At 37.6% G+C, this 10,394-nt stretch overlaps 4 protein-coding genes across 7 annotated transcripts; 2 read left to right on the plus strand and 2 right to left on the minus strand.

Moving 5' to 3' along the window:
* LOC108362091 (U3 small nuclear riboprotein factor 55K) lies at positions 1 to 1,859 on the plus strand. Its single transcript, XM_017614942.1, has 5 exons — positions 1 to 162; positions 233 to 1,047; positions 1,105 to 1,302; positions 1,368 to 1,504; positions 1,566 to 1,859. The coding sequence occupies exons 1-5, from the start codon at positions 109 to 111 to the stop codon at positions 1,808 to 1,810; spliced, it is 1,449 nt and encodes a 482-aa protein (XP_017470431.1). The 5' UTR covers positions 1 to 108; the 3' UTR covers positions 1,811 to 1,859.
* HPS1 (Hermansky-Pudlak syndrome 1 protein) lies at positions 1,839 to 3,981 on the minus strand. Its single transcript, XM_017614941.1, has 2 exons — positions 2,581 to 3,981; positions 1,839 to 2,524 (listed from the first exon to the last, which is right to left on the minus strand). Exons 1-2 carry the CDS (start codon positions 3,875 to 3,877, stop codon positions 2,049 to 2,051), a joined length of 1,773 nt encoding a protein of 590 aa, XP_017470430.1. The 5' UTR covers positions 3,878 to 3,981; the 3' UTR covers positions 1,839 to 2,048.
* Positions 3,982 to 4,038: 57 nt separating this feature from the next.
* On the plus strand, positions 4,039 to 9,120 carry Ciao1 (cytosolic iron-sulfur assembly component 1). 3 transcript variants are annotated; one of them, XM_017614944.1, is made up of 4 exons: positions 4,044 to 4,288; positions 4,505 to 4,653; positions 4,711 to 5,451; positions 8,982 to 9,120. In XM_017614944.1, the coding sequence occupies exons 1-3, from the start codon at positions 4,167 to 4,169 to the stop codon at positions 5,445 to 5,447; spliced, it is 1,008 nt and encodes a 335-aa protein (XP_017470433.1). In that variant the 5' UTR covers positions 4,044 to 4,166; the 3' UTR covers positions 5,448 to 5,451; positions 8,982 to 9,120. The 3 variants fall into 3 exon arrangements, with proteins under 3 accessions (XP_017470434.1, XP_017470433.1, XP_017470432.1); XM_017614943.1 differs by lacking the exon at positions 8,982 to 9,120 and having other exon boundaries at positions 4,711 to 5,540; XM_017614945.1 differs by lacking the exons at positions 4,505 to 4,653; positions 8,982 to 9,120 and having other exon boundaries at positions 4,039 to 4,437; positions 4,711 to 5,540.
* Ercc1 (DNA excision repair protein Ercc1) lies at positions 5,469 to 6,645 on the minus strand. 2 transcript variants are annotated; one of them, XM_017614946.1, is made up of 4 exons: positions 6,583 to 6,645; positions 6,013 to 6,494; positions 5,782 to 5,955; positions 5,469 to 5,726 (listed from the first exon to the last, which is right to left on the minus strand). In XM_017614946.1, the coding sequence occupies exons 2-4, from the start codon at positions 6,439 to 6,441 to the stop codon at positions 5,538 to 5,540; spliced, it is 792 nt and encodes a 263-aa protein (XP_017470435.1). In that variant the 5' UTR covers positions 6,442 to 6,494; positions 6,583 to 6,645; the 3' UTR covers positions 5,469 to 5,537. The 2 variants fall into 2 exon arrangements, with proteins under 2 accessions (XP_017470435.1, XP_017470436.1); XM_017614947.1 differs by having other exon boundaries at positions 6,620 to 6,637.
* Positions 9,121 to 10,394: the final 1,274 nt, after the last annotated feature.

The raw sequence follows: 10,394 nt of genomic DNA on the forward strand, positions 1-10,394 counted from the left end.
TCCAATTTCACGTGTGGCAGAACGAGGTGCACGCCGATTTAAAATATTTTGTGTTTTATGAATTAAATAGAGCAAAAGAAGTAAAGCATTAGCAGAAATAATTAAAAAATGTCTTCCTCATTCTTCCTTAAAAAGGAACCTAAGGCGAATAAAAAACGAAAGGTAAGCAAATACATATACGATGAATACCCCAAACGTATCAATATTATTATCCTTTGGTCCGCGATTATAGCTTTCTAAAGATCCACGAGTAGCTGGTGCCAAAAAAAGAAGTGACAAGAAACAGCCAACGAGCAACGCACCACCAGCACGTAAACGACCGCAGAAGGACGATGAAGAAATCGCCAGCGATGATGAGTTCGGAAGCGGCGAAGGAGATGCCACAAATTTGGTTTTCTCATCAGATGAGGTGGAAGAGGAGACACCACAAGACAAACGATTACGTTTAGCGAAACAATACTTAGAAGAAATTGAAAAACAAGAAGCGGAGCGTGTGGAAGATCGTGAATTACATGACCACGTAGCACAGCGCCTACAGTCAGAGTACCTTGACAGCGTGGGGAAATTGCGGCGGAATATAGCCGGCACTATTGAAGATTATGATGCAGAGAATGTGGTTGTGCTTAAACATAAAAAGCAACATCTACCAATGTGCGCGTTTGCCGTCTCACCTGATGGTAAATATCTATTTAGTGGCGCTAAAACACAATTCGTGCTGAAATGGAGCGTACAAGGTCAAATAAAGCTGGAAGGGTTATTTAACGTACAACCACACAACGAAGATGAGAAAAGCGACACGCAGCGTCGGTCACACGTTACGGCAATATGTTTATCGACTGACATGAAATACTTAGCTCTGGCCGAAGGTGGTCGAAACATACAGATTTGGTGCCCCAAGAATCTAACACACTTAAAAACGTTCAAGGGACACAGAGATGTGGTTACCTCGCTCGTCTTCCGAAAGGATACACATGACTTGTATTCGGGCTCAAAGGATAGATCAGTGAAAATTTGGTCGCTCGACGAAATGGCCTATGTGGAGAGCCTGTGAGAAAATACATTGCAATTTAAATGTTGTATACTTGAAACGAGTTTTTATTACAGATTTGGTCATCAGGCGCCCATTACAGGCATAGATGCGCTGAGTCGTGAACGTGCAATTACCTCAGGAGGCATCGATTGCTCATTACGTATATGGAAAATTACTGAGGAATCACAACTGATCTACAACGCGCACCAAAATGGCATAGAGTGTGTTAAATTTATAAACGATGAAAATTTCGTTTCCGGAGGCGAAGATGGGTAAGAAGTAGACATACAGACTTCTATATTTATCATTTTATTTATTATCTTTATATTTTATTCAGTTCACTCTGTCTATGGAGCGCATTAAAAAAGAAACCGCTCTGCACAGAAGCGCTGGCGCACGGTACCCAGAGCAATGGAGTGCCCAACTGGATAACAGCAGTAGCTTGTGTGGTGAATACAGACTTATTAGCATCAGGTAATAACGAGCTGGCAACAAAAAGAAATTTATTACTTAAGAGGTGTTGGTATATTTATAGGTTCCTTCGATGGTTACATTCGACTGTGGCAGTCCCTTGACAATTCACGTAAACTTAAACAAATTTTAAAAATTCCAGTGCCAGGTTTCATAAACGCCTTAGCGTTTAATAGTAATGGCACGAAATTATTCGCAGCCGTTGGTCAAGAACACAAATTAGGCCGTTGGTGGCGAATCAAGGAGGCGAAAAATAAGATTATCATCATTGATTTTATTACAACTTCTATAAAGGCTAGCTTAATTTGAAGAAGTAACTAAACACACTCGTAAATTCACGCTTTTAATTGAATGCCTGATTTATTTTTAACTAAGCGCATGCGTTGTTCCGCAATGCTCGTGTTAAATATTAAATGTTAAATCTAAGTTAAAGATATGAAGAGTTTTACAAATAAAATACAAATAAACAGTTTTGTAAAAATATGCCAAATGAATATCTTTGGAATGCATTGCTGAATCTCGATAAACTAGAATGAAAGGAAATTGATTAATTATTATCGCCTACTACGTCGGCTATGGTGGCCACAAGACGTCGTGAATGCTCCACAGCACAAGTTGCCGTAACTAAACCCAAGTGAATACAGAAGAGTTCGTAGCATTTAATTTTACCTGGAACAGACTTTGGAAAGCACACTTCAGCAAGTTGTTGGTAGTAGTCTGCAGCAAGCAAACCTGGTTCGAACTGAGGTTTAAATGAATTACTTGACGATGCCGAAGCGACGATATATTGCTGCAAGTCGACTAGTTTCATATGACCACCCGATTGATCTTCAAACCAAAGAAAATATGAGTAATTAAATACTTTATCTTTCCACATAACAGTAGAGTGGCCTTTCTTTAAGTAGTTACGGGAGAGTTCAACCATCGACCATAAACGCTCTTTAGAAGACAACTGATTAGCGAGCAAATCGGGCGCAATCATGAGACCAGTTGTGCGATTAACATATGCAAAATGGATGAGTCCTTGAAGTATATGAAAATATTTAGTGCTAATTATTAAAAACTGATTTAAAAGTTACCAGGAAAGTCTTCCAAATAGGCTTCAATTGATATATTGCGTTCTGCCTTAACAGCTAAAAATTCTGTAATCTCCAGCATCTTTCCTTCAACTAAGGATGCCACCTCTGGCAACTGATCCAAAGCTATTGACGAACTGTCGCAGCAAGTTAAAGTAAACAACTGTTTTAATTCATCCATGAATGCTGGCACATTGGACTCAATCCTCACTAACAGCTCTCGCTCCACCGAACGGAAAAAATCTCCGTACATTTTCTTTAAGTTTTCCCATTTAGTAACAAACTTTTTCAGTGACGTATCCAATTCATCACCTTTTAACTTGGAACGTTTAAGTGCATCCAATGTTTGCTTAACAAATGATTCTAAGCTTTCATAAGTGGGCCTCATTGCATCCGAGTCACCTTGTACTTGCAACGTTATTATCTTCTGGAGTACGAAGAACGTATCGTACATACTGCTTGCTACTTGTAGATTAGCGTATTCGATCACCTGGACCAATAAGATACCTTTGGCAAGTTGCGACAGATGCGCAATACAGGGCACACATCCAGAATGGGGATCATGTGATGCGCCCTGCAAAAACACGGCCACGGAACGGTTGAGTGGTCGCCGATCACGTTGAAGAGAACGCGCAAGCAACGACAAAAATACCAAATCGCATGGACTCAAAGCGAGGGCTTGCTTCGACGAAGTAGAAGCGACAAATTTGTGTGATGCGAAAAGCAAAGCATGTGTACGGTTATGGCCCAAATCGCGCAGATGTTCCAATGCACCATCGAGGGCAGTGTTCACCACACGCTTCAGTTCATTGTTGATAAGCAATTGTGGCAACGCTTCCAGCAACATAGTTTGCTCCTCATCCCACAGATGCTCTTCATAACTTTCGAAGCAAGTGGAAAGCAGCTCTTCTTGTACGCTGCTCGCTTGTGTGGCAAATAAATTTGCACCGTAAAAATGACGTGCAAGTGCAATAGCTGCTCCAAGGTGACGCTTGAGTGTGTCTACTGGACGTTGACCTATTTTTACAAACGAGTATCCGAGCAAATCACCGAATGCCAAATTAAGTCCATTGTCACACTGGAAACTTGAATATGTATTGTCGAATTGGCAATGCATTATACGTTGAGAATTGATGATGGGGCTGAAAATTTGCAAGATGATATTCCCATCAATGGAGGCTGCAGTTGCATTTTCGGGAAAGAGGTCAGCGTTTTTAGCGAAGAAGTGCTCAGCAAGTGCTGTGTTAAGCTGCTGGAAAACGACATCATTTGCGCTGTTGAAGACGATCAGGCCGTTCATATCCCTTGATTTTAAATTTTTACAAATATTTTTTAATTTTGTTGATAATTTTTAATTGCATTCATTCCCATTGCACTGATAAGAAAAATGTGTAGAGAAATGTGATAACAGCTGTTTGCTAACTGTAAATATTCATTTTTTCTACACAGCGTGCTATTGTGAATGGGAGAAAAAGATTTCGCGAAGAAGCATCGCGCACGCCTGCGAATTTATAAATTCCAGCTGATTAATGTTTAGCCACAACAAAATATAATTTCAACAAATACTTTCTACATTATTACTGCTGAAAATGGTTAACTTAACGTTGGAACATACTTTGCAAGGCCATAAAGGTCGAATTTGGGGAGTCGCTTGGCATCCAAAAGGTAATGCATTTGCTTCATGTGGCGAAGACAAAACGATACGCATTTGGTCATTATCCGGAAACGCCTGGACTACAAAGACCATCCTATCTGATGGTCATAAGCGCACTATACGTGAAATTAGTTGGTCACCTTGTGGACAGTACTTAACGTCGGCTAGCTTTGATGGCACAACAGCTATATGGTCGAAATCGACAGGTAGGCAATACACGTAAGGCAAACAAATTGTATCAACTTNTGGCGAAGACAAAACGATACGCATTTGGTCATTATCCGGAAACGCCTGGACTACGAAGACCATCCTATCTGATGGTCATAAGCGCACTATACGTGAAATTAGTTGGTCACCTTGTGGACAGTACTTAACGTCGGCTAGCTTTGATGGCACAACAGCTATATGGTCGAAATCGACAGGTAGGAAATACACGTAAGACAAACAAATTGTATCAACTTCTTGGTTATTGCTTTCAGGAGAATTTGAATGTATCGCCACTTTAGAGGGTCATGAAAATGAAGTTAAAAGCGTTAGTTGGTCTAATTCTGGCAATCTTTTGGCCACTTGCTCTCGTGACAAGTCAGTATGGGTTTGGGAATTGGCCGGCGAAGACGAGTTCGATTGTGCTGCTGTACTTAATTCTCACACACAAGATGTTAAGCGAGTTGTATGGCATCCGAAAAAAGAAATACTGGCATCCGCTTCTTATGATAATACAATACAAATGTACGCTGAAAATGCTGCCGATAACGACTGGTATAGTACCGCAACTTTGGAATCGCACACCAGTACGGTATGGGGTATCGATTTCGACGCAGATGGCGAGCGTTTGGTATCTTCCAGTGACGACAAAACATTGAAAATCTGGCGCGCATATCATCCAGGAAATGAGGAAGGCATTTATACACCAGATAACGAAACTGTTTGGAAATGTGTATGCACTATTTCTGGTGAGCACTCGAGAGCAATTTATGACGTTTCGTGGTGCAAACAGTCGGGTTTAATTGCCACTGCTTGCGGAGATGATGCGATACGCATATTTAAAGAAGATGCAAACTCACAAAAGAACGAACCAACATTTTCAATGATAACGTCAGAAGATAAAGCACACTCACAAGATGTGAATGCCGTCAAATGGAACCCATCGCAACAAGGCCAATTGATTTCATGCAGTGACGATGGTACAATAAAAATTTGGAAGTGTACAGAGTAAATAGGTAAGAACTCCACCATGTAGTTTTCGTAGATTGGCTTTATTTGGTGTAATAAAAAATCTTTATTGTACTATTTTATGGAAAGAAAATTACTTTGTAAGAAAAGGCTCGTGTAATGTTTTGTACAGTTTCGAAGCCTTCCGCGGCCCTAGCCCAATCACAAGCGACAAGCGTTCTTCGCTTGCATTTATAAGCTTTTCCAACTTTCCGAAATTCTGTAGTAATGTTACTGCATCAGTCTTATTCACCGGCTTAATACTTGTCAATGCGGAAACCAACTGAAAATAGTTTACATTAACATTAGGACTTGAATTAGAGCAAATGCGAACAAACCTTTTGATGTGGACTTGATTCTACGCGTTCCATAATCCACTCCGGTGAACGCTTTTCAAATTGCTTGTAGGTTTCTATGATTTTTCCTGCTTCCTCGGCGCTCCATGCCAGCATAAGAGTTAAATCGGTTAGTAGCGTAATACGTGTTAGATTTTTCAAAGCTGAATGCGGTTCCTGCACAAGATTTAGAGTTAAGTAATCAGTTTATAGCTTGCAATTGTAGACACTTACCGGTGCATCTATTTGTACCAAGAGTACACGCAATTCATACTGCTTTCCTAATTCTTTTAGCCGCTGACAGATATAATCTGGATTGAGCGTGTGATATTTAAGTGATATAAAAAGTATACACGAAGTGCGTCCCACCACATAATCTGGTATGATATCGTCACGAAATTCGATAGGAATGTTGACAATGGATTTGAGCACGGGATTACCACGTTGTTTAGGATTAACCAGTATGCAATGTGGATTTGATGCAGTTTTTGGCAAAGGCGCTGTGGCGGTGCTGTTCGCTGATGCAGCCGATGTATTTGTATTGGAAGCATTACTGAGTATCAAAGTTTGTGGCTTCTCGACTTTCTGTACTTTAGGAGCACTGGGAATTTCAATATTTGCTAGGAAATCATCAATTGAGTCGTCCACAGCATCGCAATCCATTTTCTGCTATATATTTCAACTAAGGTTAACTATCTTCAGAAATATTCAGGGTGCTGCAATTGAACGGAGAGAAATTTAGTTATTTTCATTAATCACGGATGTGCATTTAGCAACTGCGAATTGCAATCATTCTTATTTTGCCTGAATGGTTTTGTATTATTGATAAAATAAATACTACACCAATAAGCGGGTTTTGAATTGTGCATAAATACGACTGCAGCTGATTGTAGAGTTTAAAAACTATCGATAGTATCGATGTTTTTTTTAAATTTCACTACTATCTATCAATTGTAATATGGTTCTATCGATAGTCCGACAGACATGGGATTCGGTAGGGCTGTTCAGGATATCGTGCATATGCTCTTGAATTTGCATATTCGTTGCATTTGTAAATTCACAACAATAAAATGCACACGGTTGCCATGGCAGCAAGCCAAAAATATGCAAATGCAATTTCAACTGCAAATACAAGACCATTTCCACAACATCCTGAACAGCCCTAGTGTTTATTCAAGTTATATCGTCACCCTTATGTCAGAAGGATGAATGTAATTTAACTGTAAACAATTTAGAAAACGTGTCCAGTAGGTTACAAGGGTACCCAATCGTCATTTTCGAATGCATTTTTAAATAAATCTTAAACTGGGCGAAAATCTTATGCGATTCCAAGGCGAATTAATACAAGGTGGTGTTACTGGCGAGTTTAGATTTTCGAAGCGGTCCTGCTCAAGGTCAAAATGATGTATTTGTTGTAAACAACGTGAATTCATCTTACAACAAACACATCATTTTGACATTCAGAAGGACCGCGGCGAAAATCTAAATTCGCCAGTAACAAAGGCGAATTTATACAAGGTGTTAAAGGCCAATTTATATTACAACAACAACGACCACATGTATTTTGTATTGCGGGTGTTATGTCAAATCTTAATTTGCCCCAAAGTTTGCATGTATTTTGTTTTTGCTTTGATGGGTGTGCTGTCAAATCAGTAAAAGCAAAAACAAAATACATGTAAGGCAAAGAAATCAGCTGATCTAACAACACCACCTCGCATAGATTCGCCTTGTAAGAATTAATTTTAGAAATAATATCGAATACTGTCGATGGTCTGACTATCGATAGTTTTGCAGTTCTAGCTGATTGTGATCTTCAGCTGATTAGCCGCGTTTTCAGTCACAATAGTTGGAAAGAAAAAGGAAGAAAACTCAAGGAAGGAGTTAATTTTCATATCTGTTTCCGGTCGACCCATCATTAAATATCGCTAGATTACAAAATTAATAAAAAAGAAAACATAGTAGAACAAAAAGTGAAAAGGTGCAAGAATTTCTATCTTACTAAAGAAATTAGCTTCCTTCCCATAGATTTAGGCAAATGCTGCGGATTCAAGAAAAGGTAACGTATGTATATACTTATTTTTTCCTTTTTTTCAATTAGTATAGAATGCACAAATGCTGCATAATTGTTAACGCCACTTTGCATAGTTTTTGAAAAAAAAAAAATAAAAATAAAAATTTGGTCCGCAATTAATTTTTTCAGTCCAATAATAGATTGGCGCTTACGCATATGTTAGTGTTTGGCCGGGCTTCTCCCCCGATTTGTGGTGTGCGCCTATATCCAAGTTTCAAACTCTGTGCAATATTTAAAAAAAATTCAACAAACTTTCGTGAAAATTTCTAGCCTTTTTAATTAGAAAAGGAGCCTGATTATGCAGTTTTGTAGCCATTGAACTCTAGTAATATAAAGTGCAAGTTTTGAATAGCTAAAATTTACCATAGATTTTTTAGACTTTTTTTTGTCGAGGATGTTACGGTTTTCTTTCATATAAAAATAAATTGTGTGTATTCGTTATATGGAAGCAAATGGGTCATAAAAAATTCTGAGATGTAATTCGAAATTTTAATTTTGACGATTTCAAGACACAATTAATAAGCTGGATAAGGAGAATAACTTTAACCTAACAGATGACTAAACTTCCCAAAAATGGCGTCTGCTTTATTAAACTTTGATTGCGTTTTCCCACGAAATTGAAATTTTAAAATAAATAATTCTGTATATTATTAAACGTGCGATATGTATAAATAGTACACTCTGTAATGGGATACGAAAGAGCAATGTGATGCGATAGGCAAATACATCGTAAGTAATACGCTGTGGCGATCGCCTATCTCATCGCATTGCTCTTTCGCATCCCATTACAGAGTAGCCACCCTGGCGTTACGTGACACTCGCATGACAAAATGTTAAAAAAGTTAAAATTTTCATAGCAATTAAATTACCCCTTATTCAGTAAAAAATAAAATAAAATTTTTTGGTAGTAGCGATTTTAAGATATTAGAAGCATACGCGCTGGCAAGACTGCAAGAATACCCGTATTTGAATAAAAGTTTTCTTAGTAATATTGGAAATGTTAAAGGTTAATTTACCAAGTTTTTAAATGTAGAAATCTTTTCTGCTTTATGTTTAATTAGCTGAAATATCTGACTTGACGTTGCCTGGCATAACGTTACTAAAATTTCTTTTATATTTCTTTTATTTTTAGCTGTCACATAAAAGTTCATTGACTCACACATTAACACAATGCCTCAACGTCATTGACCAACAACCATCCCCAGCGTGCCTACTCAATACAACCCACATAACGAATCTAGTTTTATCATGTCGTACTGATGTTTTGCAAACAAAAAAAAATGGAAAAAATGGTAAGTGACAAGATTGTTTTTGATTTTTTGTTGTTATGTAAGCACTTGTGAATTTACATAGATACATATGTATGTCTTTTTTATGCGCTTAAATGCAAATTTTAACACCTATCATAAATGAAAACAAAGCGCTGCAATCAAATCTGCAAACAAAAATCAGCTGTTCTTTATGACCGCGTACTTGGTGTTTACACTGGACAATTTTGCAGATACATTAAGAATATATTCACACTTTTTTACTAAAATATTCTCTCATTGTCTTCATCACTGTTTTTTGCACTATTGACGGGTTTAAAAAGTAGACTATAAAAGATTAAAAAAGGCAATAGTCCCAGTGCGGTTTAAAAATTGAACCCAAATTTTTGACCGTGTACTATTTGCTGGCCAAACGACCAGAAGTAAAAAAAATTTATTTGAAACTTGGTATGCGGGGATTTTTGAGGTCGCTGATTTCGAATCTGATGTCAGATTTTTTAAATTTAAAGTGCGGGTCCAATGTGGGGGTTTTGGATTCGCAAGCAAAAAATTTAAGTTCAAAATAGTAAATCACATTTTTGCAATATATTTTTACCTAATCATAGATGCGTCAAATAAAAACTGTTTCCTTTGGATATACATACATATCGACCCCTTTGCTCAAAATTATCGTATGTTACAAAAACCAGATTTTACAGGACGAATGACTTTTTTGCACATAAATAAAATAAGTGGGAAAATACCTTTCAACCGAGATCCCATAGGTCTAAATCAAAATAGTTTTAGCCCAGTTATTTAAGTTTTTCGTAAATCAATCTCTGAAAAAAGTAAAAAACAGCATCAAAAATCTCATTATTACGATTCCGTTGAAAAGATTTTTAAATATTTGTATGCAGATTTTTTAAGCCTAATCTGTTTTGTCATATGAGCGGACTTTTTTCAAAAAGTTCTTTAAGAAACTCTTTTTATTCATAAAAAACTCAATTTTTGGAGGTATTTTCAAATCGGTCCAGCTCGCTTAAATCTTAATATTCTTCCGAAATCTTCTTAAAATATAATACATTTTGTAATCCCGGCGGAAAAACCGCAACTTTTTTTTTGCTGCGGTCTAATGTACATATGTATGTATGTTTGTTAGGGGTAAATCTTGAATTAAATTTTTGACCAACTTCCTGATGACCTACAGACTTGAAACTTCACAGTTGGCTCAGAACCCGATGACAATGCAATACGAAAGATGAGTTAAGGAGGAGGAGTCGAGATATTTGAAAACCCCG

This window comes from Rhagoletis zephyria, unplaced genomic scaffold (assembly GCF_001687245.7).
Source record: "Rhagoletis zephyria isolate East Lansing unplaced genomic scaffold, Rhagoletis_zephyria_1.1 Rzeph_scaffold_00929, whole genome shotgun sequence".
Classification (NCBI taxonomy): domain Eukaryota; kingdom Metazoa; phylum Arthropoda; class Insecta; order Diptera; family Tephritidae; genus Rhagoletis; species Rhagoletis zephyria.

Bases quoted from the DNA above. Each gene is read 5' to 3' on its own strand.
- HPS1 (XM_017614941.1), bottom strand. From the start codon at position 3,877: ATGAACGGCCTGATCGTCTTCAACAGCGCAAATGATGTCGTTTTCCAG. The intron at 2,525-2,580 runs GTAACTTTTAAA...ATATACTTCAAG, and splicing joins CTATTTGGAAGACTTTCCTG to GACTCATCCATTTTGCATAT.
- Ciao1 (XM_017614945.1), top strand. From the start codon at position 4,167: ATGGTTAACTTAACGTTGGAACATACTTTGCAAGGCCATAAAGGTCGA. The intron at 4,438-4,710 runs GTAGGCAATACA...TATTGCTTTCAG, and splicing joins TATATGGTCGAAATCGACAG to GAGAATTTGAATGTATCGCC.
- Ercc1 (XM_017614946.1), bottom strand. From the start codon at position 6,441: ATGGATTGCGATGCTGTGGACGACTCAATTGATGATTTCCTAGCAAAT. The intron at 5,956-6,012 runs GTAAGTGTCTAC...AATCTTGTGCAG, and splicing joins TGGTACAAATAGATGCACCG to GAACCGCATTCAGCTTTGAA. The intron at 5,727-5,781 runs GTTTGTTCGCAT...AACTATTTTCAG, and splicing joins AATCAAGTCCACATCAAAAG to TTGGTTTCCGCATTGACAAG.
- LOC108362091 (XM_017614942.1), top strand. From the start codon at position 109: ATGTCTTCCTCATTCTTCCTTAAAAAGGAACCTAAGGCGAATAAAAAA. The intron at 1,048-1,104 runs GTGAGAAAATAC...TTTTTATTACAG, and splicing joins ATGGCCTATGTGGAGAGCCT to ATTTGGTCATCAGGCGCCCA. The intron at 1,303-1,367 runs GTAAGAAGTAGA...TATTTTATTCAG, and splicing joins GTTTCCGGAGGCGAAGATGG to TTCACTCTGTCTATGGAGCG.